The sequence below is a fragment of the Bradysia coprophila genome, unplaced genomic scaffold (assembly GCF_014529535.1).
Source record: "Bradysia coprophila strain Holo2 unplaced genomic scaffold, BU_Bcop_v1 contig_138, whole genome shotgun sequence".
Lineage (NCBI taxonomy): Eukaryota > Metazoa > Arthropoda > Insecta > Diptera > Sciaridae > Bradysia > Bradysia coprophila.
Genome location: NW_023503409.1, coordinates 3,811,764 through 3,836,010, shown reverse-complemented (window position 1 = coordinate 3,836,010; position 24,247 = coordinate 3,811,764). Strand labels below are relative to the sequence as shown.

General features: G+C 30.8%; 2 protein-coding genes across 7 annotated transcripts in view; one reads left to right on the top strand and one right to left on the bottom strand.

The window, feature by feature from the left end:
* Window positions 1-527: 527 nt before the first annotated feature.
* Window positions 528-22,953, bottom strand: LOC119073618 (aquaporin AQPAn.G). Of its 6 annotated transcripts, XM_037179196.1 has the most exons (8): window positions 22,778-22,820; window positions 22,494-22,521; window positions 22,023-22,169; window positions 11,868-12,064; window positions 1,299-1,442; window positions 995-1,202; window positions 757-839; window positions 528-687 (listed from the first exon to the last, which is right to left on the bottom strand). In XM_037179196.1, the coding sequence occupies exons 3-8, from the start codon at window positions 22,045-22,047 to the stop codon at window positions 580-582; spliced, it is 765 nt and encodes a 254-aa protein (XP_037035091.1). In that variant the 5' UTR covers window positions 22,048-22,169; window positions 22,494-22,521; window positions 22,778-22,820; the 3' UTR covers window positions 528-579. The 6 variants fall into 6 exon arrangements, with proteins under 6 accessions (XP_037035091.1, XP_037035090.1, XP_037035092.1 ...); XM_037179195.1 differs by lacking the exon at window positions 22,494-22,521 and having other exon boundaries at window positions 22,800-22,933; XM_037179197.1 differs by lacking the exon at window positions 22,494-22,521 and having other exon boundaries at window positions 22,778-22,838.
* LOC119073611 (aquaporin AQPAn.G) overlaps window positions 5,668-24,247 on the top strand; it is a 33,813-nt gene continuing 15,233 nt past the window's right edge. Inside the window, exon 1 of the mRNA XM_037179186.1 lies at window positions 5,668-5,796. Coding sequence (XP_037035081.1) covers window positions 5,788-5,796 — 9 coding nt within the window. The 5' untranslated portion in view covers window positions 5,668-5,787. The remainder of the gene's footprint in view (window positions 5,797-24,247) is intronic.

Below are 24,247 nucleotides of genomic sequence, written 5' to 3'. Positions count from 1 at the left end.
GTCTCAAAACCTCTAACTTCTATACCTAGAAACTACACCAGTTACTACGGCATTCTTTTAGACCATAAGACCGAAAGTAGAACGCCAAGTTTATTTATTTAAATAACCGTTAACGACCTTAGCTTCAGTTTATTTGGAGAAGTTTCATCTCGTGGACGAAATTCCTCAGAATCACTGCAGTGAAGAATATTAATCGGGATCATATTCAATAAGAAATCGATCTAATTCTAAGAAATAATAACTTTATTAAACATAGAATTTATATTTATGTACAATATTATCATGTAAATTTTCGTAAATGTGTGTTTACGATTTTTATTCGTCGCTCTCTTTTCAAATTTACTTTTCTTCCGGTGCGTCTTTATAATAAAGTAAAATTAAACAATTATTTGGTTTTGCATTGAGTAACAATTAAACAGCACGTATATAGAAGCGAATGACAAAAATTTTCTGTGTAATAATTTTTCGTTAGTTGCTTACACAAGTGTTTCTAGAGTGGTGAACAACAATTGCTTTTCATTTTTGAAAAAAAAAATTTTTTTGAGATATGCACGTAAAAGTAAGATCTTAAAAATAAATTTAAAAATCGTAAGAAGAGGCTTCTCCATCTCCTTTACGAGCTTTGAAAATCAATCGATAAAAAATGCCAGCCAAAACACCACCAAGAATCGGTCCTACCCAGTAAATCTGCACCATAGAATAAATAAAGAAACTGATTGATAAGAGATTGAAACAGTTAACCAAATATGAACGTACCCAATGATTTTTCCACATTCCCATGACAACTGCTGGTCCAAATGATCGAGCCGGATTCATGCTAGCACCCGTGAAATTGATTGCTTGAAGAAGAAAAGAAAACTTTTATTAAAAAAATGGATCTTTGTGTGCATTGAATCGAAATGACTATTGGTAGACTTTATTAAAATATTGTGGCTATTCACAAGCAGCATTATTATTTAAGAAAAATGATCAATTAACAAATTGAATTACTTACCAGCTAAATGTCCAGCAGTAATTGATAATCCCACAGCTAACGGAACTGATCCCTTGATGTCTGATCGGCGTTCATCACACACACCATGCACCACAAATACCAACAAGAATGTGATTAGGGCTTCGATAATTACTCCTTGAAATGGTTCGACTTTCGATCCCAATTTTGAAACACCCAGCTCACCCACTGATGCTGCTGGTGTGGCGAGCTAATCATGTAGTGTACGATTGTTAATGAGAACGTGTGTGTGTCTTTTCGCGTTAAATATAAATTTGCTCGATTATAAAAATGCAGTGATATTAACCTTGATAACAGCTGCACCAGCTACACCTCCGATGCATTGAACAACTACGTAGAATATTCCTTTAAGCACGCTGATGTTGTTAGTCACCATTAGGCCGAATGTAACAGCCGGATTGATATGGCATCCGCTGACATGACCAATTGCCTGGAAAAGGAAGAAATTTAGTGGATTTTTATTCAAGTTCATCACTACTACTATTTTTAACGATGATGCTGATAATGAATTGATTCAATCAACGCACTTCAAGCAAAAGTGCTTCGAGTGACAACTGCCAAATAGAGTCCTATTTTGTATGAAAAAATTTGTTTGATACACTGTCCTGTTCAGTACTCTATTAGACTACCACTCATGCTTGAAGAGCGTTGATTCCATATAGTAAATTGTCAATGCGATTTTCCATCAAGAAAACAGGAGAAATTGAAATTTTCATATCATTACTCAGCGAAATAGAAATCGCTCAAAGTTATACTTGATTTGCTACAATGATTACAGTAAGTAAAATAAGGCGAGACGATATTCTGTTTAGCTCTGTTTTCAATATCAAGAAATAAAAAACCACCACAACGCTGCTATATATCTTTGCCATATCGCGTTAAACTCCTCTCAAACAACAGACACATCGCGATATAATCGTTTAAACTGATGGTTATTTCCGTCGTTTAAGGCACTTTCCAGTGTTTGATATCTCTACGCTTTACGTAATTCATGCTATGGGATAAATAAAAACCAACATCATGTTCCGTAAGGGAACAGTAAAAGTCAGTTATAGTAAATAATTGTATAAAGTTTTGTCGCTGCAAGGAAGTACGACCACTATTATTATCGGGTCTATTAATTCCATCGATTAGTTAAAGTATTTTTAATGTGTTGGTTTCAAATCTCGTACTTCAATCTATGTAATATGCATTTTCCCATGTTAAGGGAAATATTACAGATCTTGTCATTATTTTTGTCGTGTTATTCTGATTTTAAGTCAATTCATCATAGTTGTAATAAATTTGCCCAGCATGTCTAACAAACAGCAATGTTATGCTTGAAATATGTTAGTGTGTCGCATGAAGCTCATTTATTATGCTTGTTATCAATTAATCACAATACAAGGAGTGTCGTGCGATGAAAACTGAATGTATGAAAGAATCTCAAAGCTAATTAAATGCATCGTAATGTAATATACCGTATCATTATGAATGAATTATTTAAAAATAAATTTCTAATTCCTGCGAAAGCACTCTCTGTGCCACAGTGCAGATAAGGTAATTGTTTTGGCTTTGTAAAAAATGATTGAATCAAACAGATTATCTGTTATAGCGTGATTTAAAAACAAACAGAAAATAATATGTTGGTCAGATGTGATGCGTTTAAATTATAATAAACATTTAATTATACTGCCGGACGGTATAACACACTAGCATTTCATGTACGGTGAACATGTAAACAACAGAATTTATGCCATTTTTCATATATATATTTCATTCGATATTTTAGTTTGCACACGCATCAGAGATGTTAGATAAAATTATTGTTTGTTTTTGAGAAATGCTACGACGCAAGTCATGGGTAACATGTTCTATATAATATGCAATTTGCCGTTCCTATCTTTTTTAATTTTTTTGATTAAATAGGGGACAATGCATTAAATATTGGTCATCGTAGCCGAAGATACAAAATAACTAAAATTTCTATCATCAAAGTTTCATATAAACGATAAATGTTGAATTTTGATGATATCGCGTGAACGAAATCATTTATAACTGGAATAGTTGAAGTAATAGATTTCACATGAATCGCTTGTTATTGCATCATATCCCAGCTTTACCTCGCGTCTTCTGATTAATAGTAGATTATGCATCTGTCCAAAGTTTGATATTACCGAGGTAAATAGCATAGACAGGACAGAGGATAATACGTTATTTAATGTATCGATGTAAAGTTAAACCAACTGTTACTCATCCAAGCAAGTTAGATTAGATAGGCTAATACATAGAGGCCTTTACATAAAACTGATTTTGTTATTATCTTTTACCATTTGTAAATGAAAATCGTGAAAATATGCAATCCAATTTCACGACCAATGTGATTAAAAAAAGCTTTCAGAACATTCCGGACCAATTCAATTGAAAAGTGATTACAATCTAAAATGTGATGGGTCGAAATTAATCTCATCATTTTTAGGTTACAACATAATAAAATTGATTCTTATTATTAGGCCAATCATATAATAATAAGGTTGGATGGATTACGTGTTCAATAAACTAATTATCCTAACCATATTACAAACGATCGAGAAAGTCCCTTGCAAAATCGATTTTAATTTTAATAATTTTTTAAAAGAATCACAGATAATTTCGCAATTTTCAATACCTTCATCACTTATATTAATATCACACAGAGATTTAATATGTTCCTTTCATCGCATAAAACCTTTTGCTTTTTTTATATTATTTTCGATAATTTACGAATCATTATTGTGTACGGTACGTTGTTTTACACGCCACTATACAAACAGCGTGTTACACACATCATTTTCGTCGATTTATATTCGTTTTGGTTGTAGATTTGTCGATACATCATGTATAATTTAATTAGTCAGCCAATGCGAACGAACATCATGTTCGCAGCGATTAAAAATGCTTTTTTTTTGATACATTTGATTATGTTTAGCACTAAGTTTTACACTCAAACGCATCGACAGTGAGATGAAAAATTGTTACAGAATCTGCAATGAGTCAGTGATTTATTGCCAATTTAGTTTACTTTCGATTTTGATTAAAAAAAATTAATTATTATTTTGAACATGCGAGCAAAGAGAGCGGTTTAGCCTTACATACATAAAATAATAATAAAAAAAGTCATCAGGTGGATTCATACGAAGTCTATTATATTTATAATTCCCATGAGATGAAAATGGTTTAAAAGGTAATCAGGATAATTGTTGTTTGTTAGTAGAAAAATCGGAGCGCTATATATTCTAACAGTTCTGCAGAATTGATGAACTAATGTATAAAAAAACAAAAACAAATTTCAACGCTTCCCTGTATGAGTATATCGTGAATTGTTCTGATTCGACGCTGCATTAGTTAGACCTTTGTCACTTTCCGTTTTGAATATTCAATTTGTTTGATGTCGGTTTGTATTCCGAGGCAATTCAAAACTTAATAAGAAAAGTCCAAGTTCAGAAATTATTTCATTATCCGATTTCTTGTTGTATAATGCAATAACCTTTCTGCCGGGCCGGTCAACAACATAAATATTGAAATAACTTCTTTTTTTACAAAAAAAAAGTAAAATCGAATTGTATTTATGTGTGTGCCATTTGTAGGCCAGTATTGCATTTTCTTGGACAAGACTATCAATTCTCAAAAGCATGATATTTCAGTTTCAATTAAAACCTTTAAAATATAATTAATTAGAACTTGATTGATAATTTATGTTTGGCACTATGTGTATAACGCAACCAATGTCGTTGGAAATATGATATACCAGATATTTTTGTTGTTGTTGTTGCGTTCAATTCATTATCAGGTGCATTCATATTTTTTATTTGATTTGATTTTATTTATAATTAGCACTGGTGCCAGCAAGTCTCATTCAACCGTCCGTTGTAAACATACGTATGAATTGAATATATATATTACAAGCGAATGGCTTTCACAATATAACGAGTCCACCTACAAACTCGTTGTAGATCGGTGTGTGGTCAGTAAATAATATTGATAGTGTGGTGTAGTGTATGCAGTACCAACGAGTCAGTCACCTTTAGTGTAGATATTAATTGAATAGAAAATTTACATTTTATTGCCCAGCTTTGTGAAAGGGTCAACAACAATGAAAACAATGCAAAAACAATATGAAGCTTTGTAGGCATATGGTACCTCTAAATTTTTTGTTTATGAAGTCTTAGTCGCAAGTTCAAGTTCAAACTGTTTACGTGTTTACACATGAATCACTTACGATAATAAATGATGACTAACTAGAGTAAACAAGTGTTTTCTATTGAAATTAGGACACATCATCCGTAATTATAAAACGCATTTCAGCGGAAAAGTGGACAACATTTTTTATTGAGCTACAATAATTATAATTCTTGCGAAACAAAGTCATATACAGATATATCTTCTGCTACGAAGCGATAATCAATTCATCTATAGGTGAAAATATCCGGATAAGAAATTGTTTGAGCTATTTTAAGAACATAATAACCGCTTTATGGCTTAATAACGAGCTAAAAAAAACATGAATTTCTTTAATCACAATCGACAAAGTCACATTACTTTTTATGATTCAATATCATCGAGATATTTTTATGAATGAACGTTGTCATTATTTCTAGAAGGTATATAATAAGAGATCATTTTTTCACGTTTCTTATTAGTAGTAAAAAAGGTTACAAATGAAACAGTTCGGTCCATAAATTCATTTATTGAGGTGGTGAAATATTTTCCAATCGACTTTCAGTTGGTTTTTGTTTTTGGTGCAATTTAAATAGAAAATGACCGTGGTAAGTCTGCATTTCTATTGACTTCGATCATCATTTCAATTGTTACGCTTTCGTTTTCCGTTCGACAAAATTGATTTTTTTTTCATTTTCCTTGAACAAAGTCACGGTCATATGTGGAAAACTATGCCCGTTATTATATTATGTTGGCTCTGATTATGATCTCATTAATAAATTTAGATAAATTACCATATACTGACTCAATGTATCTTAGGTAAATGTTGCTTCCCTTGATTGTTACTTATTTTCACCAAACACGCGTCTCTATTTACGACGCTAAATCTAGGAATGAGACCCATTTTATTTGCAGCAGTAAATGTTATCTCAAACAAAAGGCATAAAATACTCGAAAAGAAAATAAAACTTTACGACTGGTGGGTGCAATTTCAAATTTCATAATTTCTTTGTTTGTTGGCGCAAAGGTTATGAGACGCTTAGTCCAAAAATCAATTTTTGAAATAAAATACAATTGCATGGTAACAGATACGATCACGATATACGAAAGATTATTGCTTATCAGTAATTTTTATGCCGAAAAATTGTTAAATAATGGTCATTAAACGAGTCATTAAGTTTTCGCTGATTGCAACACTTGCATGATTAAAAAAAATCGATGGCATGGTAACTTATATAAAAAGCTACAACAATAAGCGATGAGTTACTGCTGGTATTCTACCATTATATGCAAAATGTATGAAGTAAATATTGAAGTAATAGATTTTTTATGAAATTCTAGAGCAAGAATGAAGTAACAGATCTAATTTTGTTGTGTTGTGTTCAAAGGCTAAGAATTCAGATATGACTTACATGACTTTAGTGACAAGAAGGATAAAAGTTAGAAAAATAAAATCAAAACCATGAAGAGTAAATCAACAGTAAATTGCGCAATTCTCGAATTTTTTGCCATAGTTATTTTACTCAAATGTGAACTTCTCAATTTCCAATAAGTCGACCTTCTAGGTTAATCAGTTTTTGTATTGATCCGACCTTTCCAACATGTTCGACCTTTTGTGAATTTGGTCTTCTAAAATTCAGGCTTTTAATACAGAACGACAGGTACTTGGTCCGTAAAATGTAGCATTTTTTGCACATGTGAACATTACATAGCTATACTTAGAATGAAACTCCATTCAAAAACGCCGGTTATTCAACGAAATCACTTTCTTTCGCATAGCAAACTTAATTGTAAGTGATTTTTGGTAACCTAATAATAAATCTAATCACATTCAATTATTTATTATTCACTCACCGCTTCTTGTACTGAAATATTTTAACATTTCTATTAACCCTGAGTATCGAAATAGTAAACAAAAACCGTTTGTAATTACACAGTTATGAATGAACTTTATCGGTTTATATATCATTCTTATATAGTCATTGTTGTAATGTTCCAAAAAAAAATTAGCAGTTTTATTGTTAACTAGCGTATATATATACGCTGTGAAAAATTTTTATTACAAAACTGTTTAGTGGGTTTGCTATAGCCTTTTTTTGCTATAAGTTTTTATTTCGTTCGATAAATTTGCAAATCATTACAAGAAAGAATTGAACAAAAAAAACGCTTTACTACTTGAGTATAAATGTTCGCAAAAAAATCCTATCAAACGAACATATTGTAATACATTGCAAGGTCTAGTTTCATATTAATGTTAGCATGATGTGAACGTGTTGGATTGCATCTTTGAAACAACAGGATTTGCTTTTAAGCTTTGTTTTAAAGTAATTCACAGACCCAATTCAATTTATCGAAATCGATTTTTTTTAAAGGTTTATTTACTCTATAAGTGAGTCAGAAAAGTGTTTTGATTTTTTTTAAATCACCAGAACAACATAATCAGTTTGATGTGTACCTATTAATTTTCAAAACTGTAACAACACTTAAGATTTAATTTTTAATAACAAGTACCTAGTTCATTTACAGGCAATGAAACAAGAAAAAGGCATAAAATTTTAAAATCACAAAAGACGTAAACAAAAACATTCAGTACAACTATCAACTTTTAGATTAAAAACGTTTGAAAAATGAATCATCGATAAGGTGTAGTTGATCGATTAACACCTATGTATCCCTGTGAACATATATTAGTAGGGTATGCCCGTATTGAAAATTTCAATAAATGAATCGAGCATTAAATTTTTATATAAAATGACTGGTGGCGCCAAAATTTCTGGTTGATAATCTAGTAGAGGCACGTACAGCAATGTCCGGTGAAGTTGACTCTGGTCAAACTTATAAACGAATATTTGCTGTACGTGCAATAATTCCGTCATTTGTTTACTGGTGTATCCAACACTACAGCAAGAGTGTGTGATACCTCGGGATGTGGTAGCACGTTAAGACTGAATATATTCAAACTTGAAGAAAAGTTGAAGTTTTACTAAAATTTTTTGAGATATTTCCTCCTAAGGCAACACCTAATGGTCACAAATGACGTCATGCTATTTTATAGAATTTTATACATTCCCTCTTCCCTTTGTCAAGATTGACCGAATTCGTTAGACCAGTCACGTTTTTTTAAAGTCCTTTCCCATAACGGCGTGACATCATTTCTGACCAATCCCTAAAGCCCGATCTGGTTAAAATATATTAAAAGTAGTAACTGAAAATTTATATTAGCAGGATGCATTGCTGCGTTTTTGGGAGTTTTAATCTAATACAAATCCTGTTATCTGTTATCGAAAACGATGGATAAAATAATGAAAAGCTCTGGTTAATATGGTCCTTTTTAAATAGTAAAATGCTAAAATGTTAAAAAAATTGAAGTACAAGATTAAAAATATTTTGATCGACGGAAGTAATAGATCTGATAATAATACTTGACACATGCTTACCGTCTGCAACACGTTAAGCTCGGTTCTATGAATCAACTAAACTTTGAGGTTAATAACCGATATATTGGTGATCAACACATTTAATTTCAATATCTAATGTTGTTCGCCGAGCAAAATTAGAATTCGGTTGGTAAAATTAAAAATTTCGGTTCGATATTACACATTCACTCTCGTTTAATCTCCTTCCCCTTGAACCATAACTACTACATGCGGTAAATATCAACAAAAAAGTACCAATTTTGTTCAAAACGCTGCGCGAAGCCATACCACCTATTGATGGTGTATCGTAAATGTGCATGTCCATGTCCATTTTTGCGAATGTATTGACAAAGATGTGATTATTATTATTAAAATTAAAATCACTTTAATAAATGAAGAAAAAAAATGCGGTTTTTAAAACTTGTTCATGAGTGTAAGTCTTAATGTACATAAACATATACGTAGTAAATTATATGGGTCATTGGACAAAAACACGTGTTGTACGTATTAATATCATTAATGAGAGATTTATAAAAGATTTAAAGAAGTTTAATGTTAATAATAAAAAAATAAAATAATTTAGAGTGAATGTTAGGTAATATAAAATTGTGTTTTGTGTATACACAATCTGATTGATCTGATGGTAGATTTTTGTTTGTATGTGGGGCCAAATGAATGGGCATATTAAATATATTAAATAATAATGTGTGAATTGTATGAATGAGAAAAATCGAAGCGATTTTTTTTTGCTGCTCGCATAGCGTTTTTATACTCATATATTGTTCAATGGTACGCGGTGTGTTGAAGAGACTTTTTTTCATATTTTACTTGAAGATTTATTGCAATGCGAAAGACATGGGCAAGAGTAAGGCAAATATTAAATGATGACAAGGTTAAAGAAAATTAGTTTAATTATAATTTGCAGTGAGTAATCGTATATGTTGGAGAAGGGTTTTTTTTATTAATTTTTTCTTCGCGGTGTGGGTGGGAATCATTTAATTTTGCGTTATTTGATTGATTCTTCATTGTATTTTTGCATTATTAGTTGACTGCAGCTGTTGTCATTAAGACATTGTGAACTATTAGAAGAAATTTTTCAAGACAAAAAATAGACGTTGGGGAGTTGTACTGTAGAAGTTTTGTTTTAAATTTGGGGCAATTAATTAGAAAGTTCTATTGTTTTAGTCTATTGTTTGAAGTCTACAATTGTTTTTACTCATTACTGGTGCAGCATTCGCATTAATCGCTTGACCTCTTACTTGTTTTGGAAGAAGAAATGAAGAATGAAGAAAAGTCTAATATCTGCAGTACCACAACTTAACGAATAAATAGTTTTAGTAAAATTCAAGGCTGACGTCATCAGTCGGATTAGATTCACATTTAAAATCGATTAAGATTGAACATTTGATATTTAACCCAAGAAGAGTACATTCGAAATCCTTTTCAAATATCGAATGAAGAAAAAGAAAAAAAAACGACTCACTAGGTAAGGTCATTTTGATTGATGCCGAATATAAAGTTCTAATAAAAGCCGATTTTCAAACAATTTTATCAACCGGTTTTTTAATAGTCCTGCATATTATAGTGTACTTAATGACTATGCAAATATTTTTCATGTAAATCGATATTTAAGTTAAGAATTTAAGTTTACTTTCAATCACGCTCAAAATTGCGAGTTTTCCATCGGACATCAGTATATGTATCTCCCACGTGTGTTACATTTTCGGTTTTTCAATGTTGGTGTCAATATTCTAATAACTTTGCTAAATGAACGCATCGAATTTAATGACTATGCTTCGACGACAATCGTAAACGTAACAGCCGTATAATTTATATAAACGTTGAATTAGTAGAGTAATTGGGGTAAAACTTAATGAACTCTTCCATTTAAAATGTTTTTACCATTCACTCTTAAATTAGAAGCAAGCTTAATGAATGTGTATTTTAAGTCTTGCAAAATGAGTGGCTAAGACGAGCTACATTTGATGTCTGTGTGTGCTTTTAGAGCATAATGAATTACAATGGAACAATACTGATCCTGTAGTATTGACCGGTTAGATAGAAACACTTTATCGAACCAATCCGTCTGTGCATGATTTTTTTAGACAATTGTTGTACCAAATTAATTAATTTTTTATTGAGGTTAACCATTCGATGTACGATATATATATATATATATAAATACCATATGCGTGTGAATGCCAATTAGAAATGATACCTTTAAATTGTGTTATAAATACCATTTGGAAATGCTGTTGAAGGTGTGCCGCGAGGGAACGAAAAAGGCAATTCAATAATACGCGAAATTATTATCTATAAAATTTGTACATTCGAACATATATGCGTGTTTGTGGCACTTTTTCAATAATTTTTTGTTTTGTTTTGTTATGCAACGAAAGAACAAAAGAAAGGTCATAAAAAGGTTGACTATTTTATTCGGTTGACTGTTTTTGTAGATATAGTAGTTGCAATTAAATCGTCGAACGAAATAACTAACGATTTCTGCTAAAGAATTTTAAATATTTTTTTATGCTTTGAATTTATATGCTCCCGAGCAAAAGGAATAAATTGGTAGACCGAACACAATTCGTTTGAAAGGTGACGGGAAGGTGGTGGAAGTTTGGACACGAAGTTCTAGCAAAATATATTGGTGCTTATCACGGAAATATTAAAGGCTTTAATTTTAAGGGAGATAAATGAAAGTTATTTCGAGTAAGTTTCGATTTTTTTTTGTATAATGCACGGTATGCACACCCACTTGAACAAACCATAAAATAATGAAAAACACAGAATCGTATATATTTATGAAAAAAGTCGCACGGTTTCACGTCTACACACGCAACCTTGCTACATGTGGCATATTTTTTTTTGATTTCCTCGGATATTTTTTTATACTTATAGTAGGTCTTCGCAAACGGCCATAGATAGATATTCCGATATAGATAATTTCATTTTATTTGCTAAATTTTCCCAATTCTCACAGACACCCTGAAATCTTTTACTTCATTTGTTTTAGTGTCGAAACAGCTCAAATTCAGATCATGCAAAAAAAAACTCTCGGTCCTATAGAGACTGACGCAGTTAGATTGAAATTAATGCGATTTGTAGTCAACGCACCGTAAACCTTGAATTTGTGCACTAACTGCAGTACCGATAGTGTGCAACAGAAAATTGCTGTGCAGTTGACTACAAATCCTACAAAATTGTTGACAATAGATGATAATGGACCGTCTGAACAACTTGTGCTTTTTACGATTTCTTACCTGGGCGAGTGTTGCAACCACCAATCCAAATGTAAATGCAATTTGTGGAATGGTAGTCTCAAATACAGTGAATCCTAATGTTGTACTGCTAATACCGACGGACACCAGGAGAAATGTTCCCAAAAATTCTGCTATTAAACATCTCCAGATATTTCGATTGTCGGTAATATCGGCGATGCCGATAACCTTTTTCAATGCTGCAAAACAGAAAGAAAACAAGAATTATAATTAAGTGGTAACAGTGTCTACAAAGTTGTAGAATGTGTTTAGCAAATAATTGTTTTGCAAATTCGAAGTGATTAGAGTATTATTAGAGATAAGCATGCGACGATAAATTTTCGGTATAAAACCAATCTGCATTATGCTGCAATAAAATGTTTATAATCAAAAATTAAATTGTCGCGAATGGTGCGTGTATGTGTCCATACATACCAGCCAACGTTTCTGATAAAATGCTTTCCGATTAAAATTACGTGTGTCTATTATCACTATTTCAATTTACTTTTCATTACCTTTTCGTTTATTTAATATTTGCTCTTTGTAGTAGATCCTGATGGTGGAATTTGTTTCGTATGATGTACCGACTTTATTAGTCTATTACAAACAGCGAGAGCTGGTAAATCATCTAATTTTAACGACTTTTAGTAAAGATCTTAATCTGTAGGCACATTTTGTTAATTGGAGGCTGTAACTGGCAATCTATTTTCAGAATATCTTCCTGGTTCGCTCAAATATTTAAAAAAAAAGAAGAGATTATAGTTTGTTGATGGTGATCAAAGACCGAAGATTCGATTTTGTGTTCCACTCACATAGAATCTATTTAAACCACAGTTTCCAAATCGAATCTTATAGGACCTTTTTTGGAGTTTCATCTGACGTTGTTTTAACACATTTGGTTCAATGAGGTACAGAAATGTCATTTTAAATCAATTCCACAAAGAGCAAGGTTTCGAGAAAATTGACTAGTTTTCTTCGAAATGGGTTGTAACAATACAAAACCACAATATCTACAATAAAAATGAAATAAAACTGTAAGATATATACCTCAAGACTGCTCCTAACCTTAACAGTCATTGTAAAATAACAGATAAATCAATTCTCATGGTAATATAGGTTCAACCGAACAACTTAAATAATTTAAATAAAATAAACAGAAAACTGCAATTAAATCGTATTGACCATAAATAAACAACAACCAACAAATTCGCGATATAATAATAATAAAAAAAGAAGTGGAGCACATTTAGTCAAACAATTCATTTTAAACAATTTTACAAAACAATTAAATCTCTTGTGTTTTTGCGATAAAAAATAACTTGCATTTCCATTGATCAAATTAAATGTAAAATCGAATTAAATGGCAAGTAATGCACAATCTGAGCAATTTACGTATTATTCACAATAAATAATACGAATTATGTAAGCCTTTACAAAGTCAATGGCAAAACTGCATTAACAATTATATTAATTAATTTATGGTACATGTTATAACATGTAATGCCTGCTGTCTATTATGATGACAGTTTAATGGATAAATGTAAATGAGGAAGAGCCACACAAATTACAAGAAAAATTATTTTAAATAATTTTTTGCAAATAAATTTTAGATTCTACATCGGCAAATGCATAACTTCATAAATGTTTTGATGATTGAATCTAATTAAAAAATAATTACGAAAATCGCTTGAGGGTGATGTTAAATGGATGTTTTTAATCTCATAAAGTCATCAACGATCTTTAAAGCTATAACCAGAATGAATTTATATATTCTGTGACTTAAATCTTTTAGAAAAGAGTGCTAATCATCTGCTAATCGTTAGCAACGACAAAAATCGATCAATGGTCTCGGGTGTGAGCTTTGAATAATGTTCTCTTACATAGCAAAATAAATATATATTGAGTTCAATGAAGTAAAAGGTGATAAAACTTGAACAAAATATATGCTTGCCGTTTGTAGAAGGTTAAGGAATTGTAAAAGTGGTCGTTAAAGTGTTTTGTTTTCTATCAGCGAACAGATTATTTAAAGAAATAATTTAGTTATTTTGGGACTAACTAGACAGTATTTTGTGAATATGCTATAACTATAGCCAGACTACGCAACATCCAAGAATATTAAAATATTTTTTTTTTGCTTCTCAACCATCAGACATCAACTAGCTGTAATTTTACATATATTTGAGTTGACGCGATTTTTACAGCCAATAAATTTTGCAGAGATATTAAAAAAAAATAGTAAAATCAAAGGAACTTACTTAATTAAACAAATCAACTCTTATTACACAACCTAATGTTACGGTCGTCGGGACTCACTTATAGCACTAAAATGACGAGCAAAAAAATTATGGACGACTGCCAATAACGATGATTTAAGAATATAAAAAAAAATCACACACAAACCACGGAAATTGTCTCCGAAACATGCAAGCATACAATATTATTTTCAAGTTTACCAATAAAAACTATTTTAAACATTCTAGACATGTTTTGTTTATGAACAAATTAAAATTTATTATTTTGATGTTATTTTCTTTATCTTTGTTTAATTGTTGTTGGTTATATTTAGACAAAAGAAGCCATAGCATTGTGAAGACTTTGCAAATGATTTCTTCAATCGCCGTAATTTTTTTGAGAGATGCGCATAAATTTCGTGATTTTATGTGTTATTATTAATAAATTTGTGGGCGAAAAAAAATGGAGATGACGTCAACAAGAACGTTCACAGACACCCAGTATATCAGCATCTTTTCAATCTGATCTATTACTTCATTTGATCTTTTCAAGATATTGATATCAAATCTTCTATTTCATTTCTTTTAGCATCTTTCTTTTCTATATAAGACCGCGTTAATCAGAGCTTGCAATTTACTCCTGAAGCAAGTTACACACAGTTTGATGCGAAAGCGACACTTTACTAGCATAATCGTAAAACACCGTGTGAAAACAATATATATATAGTAATTTGATTGCTTGTTATCGTTGTGTAAACATGTGTAACAAAAAACAAGTAGTCGAGAACATCACAATAAAATTTTGTCTTTTTTATCTGTGTTTAACTTGAAAGTTACACAGAAAAAAGCTATAAAAATCAACAATAAATTGAGTGTCTACTCATTGAATGGAAGTCTGAAGATAAAATTCAAATTTATTGAAGATTAACCGTCTAGGGGATAATCCGTGGCACAAATAAAACAAGGCGAACTGAAAGATTAGAAGCAAATTTTTATAAGTTTTCATGATTGCAAAGATCTAGTGAAACCTGACATACCTGCTGTTGGAAACATACACATTTAAAATTATCTTGATCTTACAGACGGGAAGCATATCAGCAATATTAAATCTGTTTCTTCTTTTGATTTATGTATTTTCATCAGATTGATGCAAAATCTTTTACTTCTTTTGTTTTAACAAATTTTTTGCAATTAGTCAAATCTCAACCATTATTTTTATCGTCACTGTCATTAACAGATGAAATATCCTGCTGATTCTATTAAGCTTCTGTCTTCTTTAGTCCAATATATAAGTAAAGTTGTGGCACCCTTTCCAGAAAAAGATTTGTCTGCCAATAATAAAATAATATTCTCTTTTTTATGGCACAATTTATTGTTTCAAATGGTACTATAACTATGTCACGTCCCGCATTACGTAACATTTACATTTGACAAGCCTGTTACATTTAAATGAATTCCTAATTTATGGGAAGGGTGTACCTGAACACTTTCGTGGGGGTATTGGCATTGAAAACGCTGGTTTAAGGGAGTGGAATCCATTAGCATGCCCAATATAAATAGAGAAACTACACGAAATGATTTAATTGAAATAATAGATGCTTTACTACTAAAAGCAAATTAATTCGATCATAAAAATTAACATTTTAGTTTAGATGGTGTTTGCAGATAAGAAGATGTTATAAATTGGGCTCACATTATACAAAATGTTCTGGTTATAAATGGCTGTTTTTCTGAAACGATAGTTTTATCGCTAAATAAATGGGAGTGTTTTTTGAATGAATTTGTATTTTTAATAATATTTTGGGATGTTACATCAATTATTTCGCGTGTCGTGCATCGGGAAAGATTTATTTCCGACATATTTCTTTCAATTCTTGCAATAGCTTTGCGTGACATGAAAAGCTCGGCAATTTGTTATCAAGTCTAAATTATAAAAATTAACTTAGCGTTCCCCGTTTCAGGGAGTTCTAGTTGTTTAAAAGTCAATTTCAAATGTTTCTGACTGTTGAGAGACGTTGAAATTGGATACAAAAAATTTCGTAGAATTTCCTGATATAACTAGTCTTAAATAATGCATTTCTCACAACATCCGATTGATGAGTAAGACGAATAACCAACGCCTTTTAATCACTTCTAAAATTTTTCTATAGAAACCTATATTTTCCGCTGCAATTAAAATTCGAAAATATTTAAAAAATAAATTTCATTACAGATCTAAAACATCTTCATTTACTTAGCTGTTTCATTAAGAAAAGAAACACTCAAGGCTGGATGTTACTTTAATATTTTTACGTTTTTTTTTTAAATAATTTTATTCACATTTTGAACGACATAATATTTCGCACAGTTATAAGAACTAAGTAAAAGATATTGTATGTGAATATCATGCAGCTTTTTTGAACCTATTTGTATGATAATTATCAACAACAACATATGAACCAGATCAATCATACAAGTGATCACCATTTCCTTTTCAAGAAAAAATATTGTCTTTATTAATGAATATAATAAAAACATGAGCATGAAAAGACAGCTCTTGGATTGGGTTTACTTTCAAATGGATTTTTATTTTAATTTCAAATGTGACTTATTTGCTCAAACACATATCAATAACAATCTGTTTGAACTTTACGTATTATGAATGTCTCGCCCACAAATCAAAACCTTTTCTTTATAAAAATTTCTATAATTATTACGAAAGCCTTTTTTTCATCAAGAAAACAAATTAATTTAAAAAGCGTATTTGGGTCGAGACTATTCTTCAAAAAATCTGTTTATTTTTTGTGTTCGTGCAATTTAATTACACTAAACAAGTAGGTACGCATTTTTTGTCTCATTGTAAAGTACAAAATTGGCTTTTCTCAAGTTCATACCATCACTAAAGCTAAATATTAGATATTTTTTTTTTCTCCTCAATCTTTTTAACTTTTAAGTGAGGATGCAAAATCCACAAGTTAATTTTTTATTTATTATATCATCATGATGACAAATTTATTATTAGGAATTCAATAACGCCAGGGGAACAGAATTTTCGTTAACAAGTCAACTATCACACTGAATGACAGACATTTATTTCGTCAAAAGTAAAGTCGATTAATCAACTCAATTCAGTTGAAGAAAAAAAAAGATTCGATTTTTTGTGCGCTTCCTAAAAAATTCTACATTTTCCAAATTCTAACATTGTCAAAGATGTTTGGCATAATGTTTTGTTTAAAAAACAAATTTAATTGACACCTATGAACCGATAGTATTTAATTTAAAAATATTTTTTGGAATGTGAAATAAAGATGTTTTGTGTATTATGGTGCCAATTCTACCTTTATTACCAATATTTATTGTTCTGACATGACATGAAATTTATTAAATTTCATTTTGTCGTGAATTAAAAATGGGATTTTGATAAAAGTCAATTTGTTTAGATTTTCATATTTATATTCATATTTAATAAGTCTGGCTGATTGACTACCTCAATAAAATTGGTTTTTGTTTGGCTAATTCATTTTAAATAATAAATTTGGAATCGACATCACTATACTTCTTTTTGGGGGTGTCGCGTCTAGCTTTGTGTGAAATTATGGAAGCGGTAACAGGCGTCAGCCGTTTCAGATATTCTTCTGATCAATAAAGCCATAAAATTTGAGATGTTAAAAAGCTATAAATCTATTAGTGTTTGCACAGCTCAGACTTTCATTAAAATAGGAAATTAAAAACCAGAAAAAATTTACTTAAAAACCATGATGGTTGTTTGACCATGACCGTTAATGAGAAAATTTTCCATTCCTTAAAAACTGATTGAGTTATTGTCAATTTAAAAATCTTCAAAATTTACTTATTATAAAATTAGCATATTGCTCTTAATATATGTGGATCGACCGTCATTATTATACAGAATGACGCAAAACAATTAAGTCTTTGTTGCCTATAATGGCACCGTTCTTCGAACACGGTAGCTGCGGATGGGTTCAAATTACCTTTTCAAACCAATTCTGTGTTGATGTTTATCTTTGTGTTTGCACATTTTATCTAGATGTTATTATTTGTTATGTGAATTGAATAATAATTGGAATGTTATACAGTTGGTGCATAAACAAATTTGGTTTTACGACAAAGGCGTTTTTTTTTAACAGACTCAAAGGCCGATAGATTAATTATACATTTTCGGAGATTGAAAAAGCGAGGAGAATATTTGTTTAAATTGTTTTCCTTCCTAGACTGTTCTTCGATTACGTTTTTATGACGCCACAATATTTTTTGCATTAGTAGTGTTGCAATGGAAATATCGTCGGGGACAAAAATTAGGTTAATTTTGGATTCCTCGAGTTTTCGTCTATTTGCAAGAAAAGTTACATACCTCATTTCGTTCGGACCTGATATCAATCGTCCTAGACACATACATAATTAACTAATCATTGACAATGATAAGTGGTGCCCAGAAATTACAAATTTCTGTTTCCATTTCAATTTTACTATCTCAATAAACTAATAAAATTCAAATAGATTGCACCCTTGTTCACCTTTAAAAATGTCTCATTGGTGTTCCCTCTATATTAGTTGAAATAGACATTTTCATATCCAGTTCTTCTCTCTAACTCATTTGTAACTTTGTAGATCACATTATTGGTTGACACGAAAGGTGTTTTAAAATTATACTGCCATGATAAATAGCACAAATAAATTCAATTCAATAGAAACAACTGTGATGGGTGTAATAATTTGCATATTGACTTTTAATATTCCGTTTCATTTTTTTTTGTTAGTTACTAATCGACAAAATGTACTGTACACTCTACAGTAACGTAAGTTTTAATGACAATTTTATTAGGCACTATTACAACCACAATTGTTGTACTCATAATTGTGATTTAATCTATACAAAAATGCTCAATGTAATTTCAATGATGAGCACAACTCATTAAGATCTGTAAAATCAAGTTCGAGATTCGCTCAATAATTGCAGTTAATTACACTTATTTGTCATTTAAGTATAATCCCTGAAAAATGTCTTATCTCTTAATGATCATCACAGAAATCAGTACAACGAAAGAATCGAACCCCGGAAGAACTTATCGGCAACTTGACAGAACTGATACAATTTTATGGTAAACGTATTGATTTGACTTCCAAACAAAGTCAGTCAAAGGCTAGACAAAACTGTAGACATATTAACGGTTTTTTTTAGAAAAGTAGGATTCATACTGACTTTGAATACAATTTTTATTCACGTTAACTTCAAGTCTAACATTTTTCAATGATTCCCGTAGCACCATTTCATCATCAATCCACAGACAACTCTTCCTCATATTGAAAATCATTAACTACTATTTCCACTTCTTTTCCATCAGTGGGTGGTCGACCTTTAAACATCCATAAATTCATGTGCAACGGAACACGAATAACGGGCATGCTGTGGGTAAAATTTGCAGGAGTTTGATAGGAAAAGAAAACGTTCTCCGTTGGTGAACTTTTGAAGCCGTGTTGACTTTGAAAGCGAACATAATCTTTAGTCCAATTGAATTGGTGCGTTGTGTATGTGCCTTGTAAGATCATTTGTATTTCCGACGAAACGGATTTGCTGCCATTCAGATCACTCGGATAGACAGTATAAAATAAATTTGAAGACTGATTTCGACCCCACTTAGCGATTTCAATATCAATTTCATTGATGTAATCAACACCACCATAAGTGAAGAGACCAAGAACGATATTTGGGTCGAATTTGTCAATAGCTCCCTGAATGAACCATCTATAAGTTCCAAATCCGAAATTAACGTTTGTTTGTAACTTCGCACATGACCATCCTGATGATGGCGAATAAGCTACTTTTAAGTGAAGGCGGTTGTGAGTATCAACCCAAACATTGGTCGATGTCCAATTATTTGGACCTGTGAATCATTATTGACAAATAAATGAATTACTCAAAATAATAAATTAAAATAGTTCACCAGGGCCTTGGTTCTTGGCATCACGTATGAACCACTCATATCCAGACCAGTTAATAGAATTTACGGCTAAAGTGAAACACGCTAAAATGATAGAGTAATAGAATATTTTTTACGGTTCCATTATCTTTGAAGCCTACTCATTCGCAGGAACAGAAGAGCCCCAATTGAAACTAGCATTCGCATGATGAAAGAAGCCGATGTTCAATTTTCGTGAATTGAATGTGAACGTGAATATCGGTACACTGAACTTCTTATTCAATACTATGCTGAAGAGTTATCTAGAATTGAATGTGGGATGTCTGTTAAGTAACTTATCAAGCAATTTGATCACTTTGGCCTAATTGGTTTTTTTAACCGAAGTTAGGTAGCATTTCGTTTTAATTTTCAAGAAAATGATGGATTTATGTTCTAACTGCTAAGGTTTGACCGAGGATTTGGGCTTAAAACATGTAATAGAAATCAAGTCAAAAGTTTGTTCTATAATTGCAATTTAATGACGACTCATTAGACGAGAAACGTAATTTGTTGTTTAATTTATGACAACGTTTTTGCTTGACGAATCTTCATAGAATATTTTCAAGTAAAAATTCCTTACGTATTAGCATTCGCAGTCTAAATTTAGACAGAGCTTCTTAAAATCATAAACATCATCTCGTAATCAATTCATACATTTTTTTTTAAATATCTCTAACGAAATGTTTCCGCCACGGGTAATAAATCTTTTTCTTATATCCACAATTTAATGCGTCTCAGCGGTTATATTACAGCATTTTTGTTGACGTTATTTTCATATTCCTTTTATTACAATGAATTCGGTTAAATGCACGATCTATACAAGTGACTCAATAAAGTGTCTCGAAAGAGACACTGATCGGTTTTGTTTTTGTTTATGTTATTTCAATACGATGTCCTAACAATTCAATTCCTCTCCGAATCCTCACCCAAGTTAAGTGTAAACGAGATTGAATTTAAAATATGAAACACACGAACAAAAACAATTCAGTGGAGATGTCAGTGACGAAACGTGTGTTTTAGTGATAAGAATATTCAAATTTTATGCGAAAATATTTTTATCAAGGTCATGGTTGTTGTCGATCGTCTTATGAATGGAAATGAATTGATTTGCAGTCGCAGTTGCATTGTTGTGCTTTACTGGAACTGAATAGTTCTGAATAATTAATTGTTGAAAAATATTGCGTTGATGGACTTTCTTTCCATACAACTTGTAATTAACGCACGGTAGATTTATCATTAACTTGTTTTCTTGGCTATCACTACAAATTTCAGACGCTGCATTAGCTCTGATGAATTCTTTAAGCCATAGAAAGTTTTGGTCTATTTTAAATGATTTTCTCCGTTCGTATCTACATTTCTAATGTTTGTATCTTGTCATGGTAATGATGAACCAAATTTCATAAAATTATGATTTTAATTTCAAAATTTCTAATGTTTTCTTAAACTGAGAATTAAACAGAAATTAAGTTTCGCGTTCACACGCACAACATAATATCATATTAAATTGTGTTTAGCCACACCGTGTATTGTAGTTGTGCAAAAATGATCATAAATTATAATCAACACTGAATCGCAGAGAATATAAAAATTCGCGCGCTAAATTGAACCATCCCGTGCAATTGAAAGTCTGCTTTTTTGTCTATATATCAATGAGCGTACAAAGTGTCTGAATTATGATTTTGAAAAGAAAAGTGAAATAAAAAGAGATAATCAAAAAAAAAAATCCAACACAAAACAAAACAGACGATCTTAGATTGAGGTCAGATTATACAATATCCAACCACGTATAAAAATAGTTGAACAAAATTATCTACTCAAATCAACCTAATGTAATTTGTGTGTATGATGAGGATGACAAAAAAAAAGTTTTTTAAAAGACAATGAGTGAAATGGTGGTAATGATTGTATGTGGTTATTTCGCAATTAAATCAAGAAAAAAAAAGAATTTATGATTCTTCGATTCAACTCACATTCGTCCTTTGTTTCAGTTGTCATTTTTGATGTATCCAAAGGTGTATGCCACTCTCACAATTTTTTATTTATTTCAATTGTTATTCGGTATTTTGAATGGGTAAAGCACCTTACTTATTTTTTTTTCTTCGTTTGAATCGACCGATCTGCAAAATTGCATTCAGAAAATAAGAAAAAAATTAATTTAAATTTAAGTTTAAGTGAACCAACAGCCGAATAAATTTAAATTTTTATCTTTGAGGACCTTTACACAGAATAAATTAAATTTTTCAAATTATAAATAATTTTACACTGAAACTCTCGCGGTCTAAAAAATCTGTTAAGATTATTTTCTTATGAATTAAACAAAACACATCAGATGAGCTGATAGCAACACCGCTTTGTGTTTACTTGACAAACAATTATAAATTAGTAGGAATAAAAAAAAAACTGTGCAAATAGTCACCGAAAAGAGTATAAGAAACACATACGCAATTTCGAGTTACACATATACGAAATCTAGAGCATAAAATTAAAATGAATTTAAATTTTTAAAAGTAACGAACTTCAGTTGAGAGCTCACTAATTTTTTTTTATCTTTAAATAATTTTGGGCCGTTGAATTTGATATGCAAATCCTCTGTTTGAATTTTAAAATGCGTAAACGATCAATCAAAATGAAAAACAAATAAATTTTCGTTTGGCAAAATTTTAAAAGAAATAAAAAAAAAATTATGAAAAAAGCTCTCTCAAAATAATTTATTTTTTTCTTTCACCATTAAATGATGTTGAACTTACACCAACCGTTGTCTGAATGACAATAAACCACAACAACACGTTCCAAATATACTTTACCTACATCGAGTATGATATTGCGGGAACAAGTTTATATATATACATGAGGCGACTGTTGGATTTTATAGTTTGGTACGTTTTTGCCGATTATCAGCAATACGTGTGATATGAATGATCTCTTAAGTTTGCAATGGTATTGTATAAATAATTACTACATATATGTACCTTCATCGTATGTGAGACAAACAATCTCGGTTCATAATTCTACTTTACTTTGAATTGGTAACAGGTACCTACTCACCTATTGAAGTTGCAATTCGATTCTATATCAATTCGTATGTTACATGCATATATGTAATAAACGCAAATTTTTGTTGTTGTTTCTAGTTGAACTCAATTTTTCGGTATAATAAATGTCGTTTTTGTGAATTAAAATCCGTTCTTGAAAATCATATTTTTAGAATCTTAAACGACCAAATGTAAAGCGATTTTTTTTTCTTTTGAAAATTTACATTTTAGAAGGTGCACTCAACACTATTGAAATGTAATGTTAATATTAGCAGACAGTTAATTTGTTATGTCTTTAGGTGGGACATGAAAGGCTGAACAATATTCGAGTCATCTTTTGATATTTATGATTACGTACAATTGCTTATGTATACACGTTCATTTGAAACGTATTGTCCTTTCAGGGTTAGATAGTATCTCAGCGGTCTGTGCGTTCGGAGAATATCGTCTTGATTAATTATTATTTGTGCATGATGATGGGATACGTTCGTTTGTTTGTTTGTTTAGCATTATGTTCGTATGCAAGACAGGGGTTATTTTTCGTACAATATTTTATTACAATTCTACTACTATTTGCCTTGTTTCGAAGCACTATTTTTAAAATGATTTTATTTTATAACTGAAACTATATAAAGTGAGTTTATCACAAAAATAATCTTATTGTGAAGTAGGCCCTGCAAGCGATGGTTTTAGATAATTATCAGGAAAGGGGCGAGGTTCGTAGCTTTTTGTCTGTAAAATTTAAAAAAGAATATTTTAATTGTTGGCTTAATTGTTTAAAACTGCTTTGTAGGCACAAGATATGCGCAACGATATTTTGCATAAATTGGCGATACAAATTGTTTCAAGTTTCAACAGTTTATTATTGAATGCATTATCGAAAAGTATTTAGGTGAATTTGCAATTACTTAAAAAGGTTTTCGCGACATATGTGTTTGTTTTACAAAATTCGAAATATTATTTTAACTAATAGAAAATATTGACGGATTGAGCCTTTGATACAAGAAGTTACATTTTTAATATGTCACTAAGGGTTTTAGATTTTACTACATTAATTCTGGTATAACATTAAAATCTGAAGTTGCTTTAGAAGAAGCAAGCGCAGCGCGATTCAATCATCAAATTTGCTACTTCTTTTGTTTAAATTGTCGCAACGGATTTGA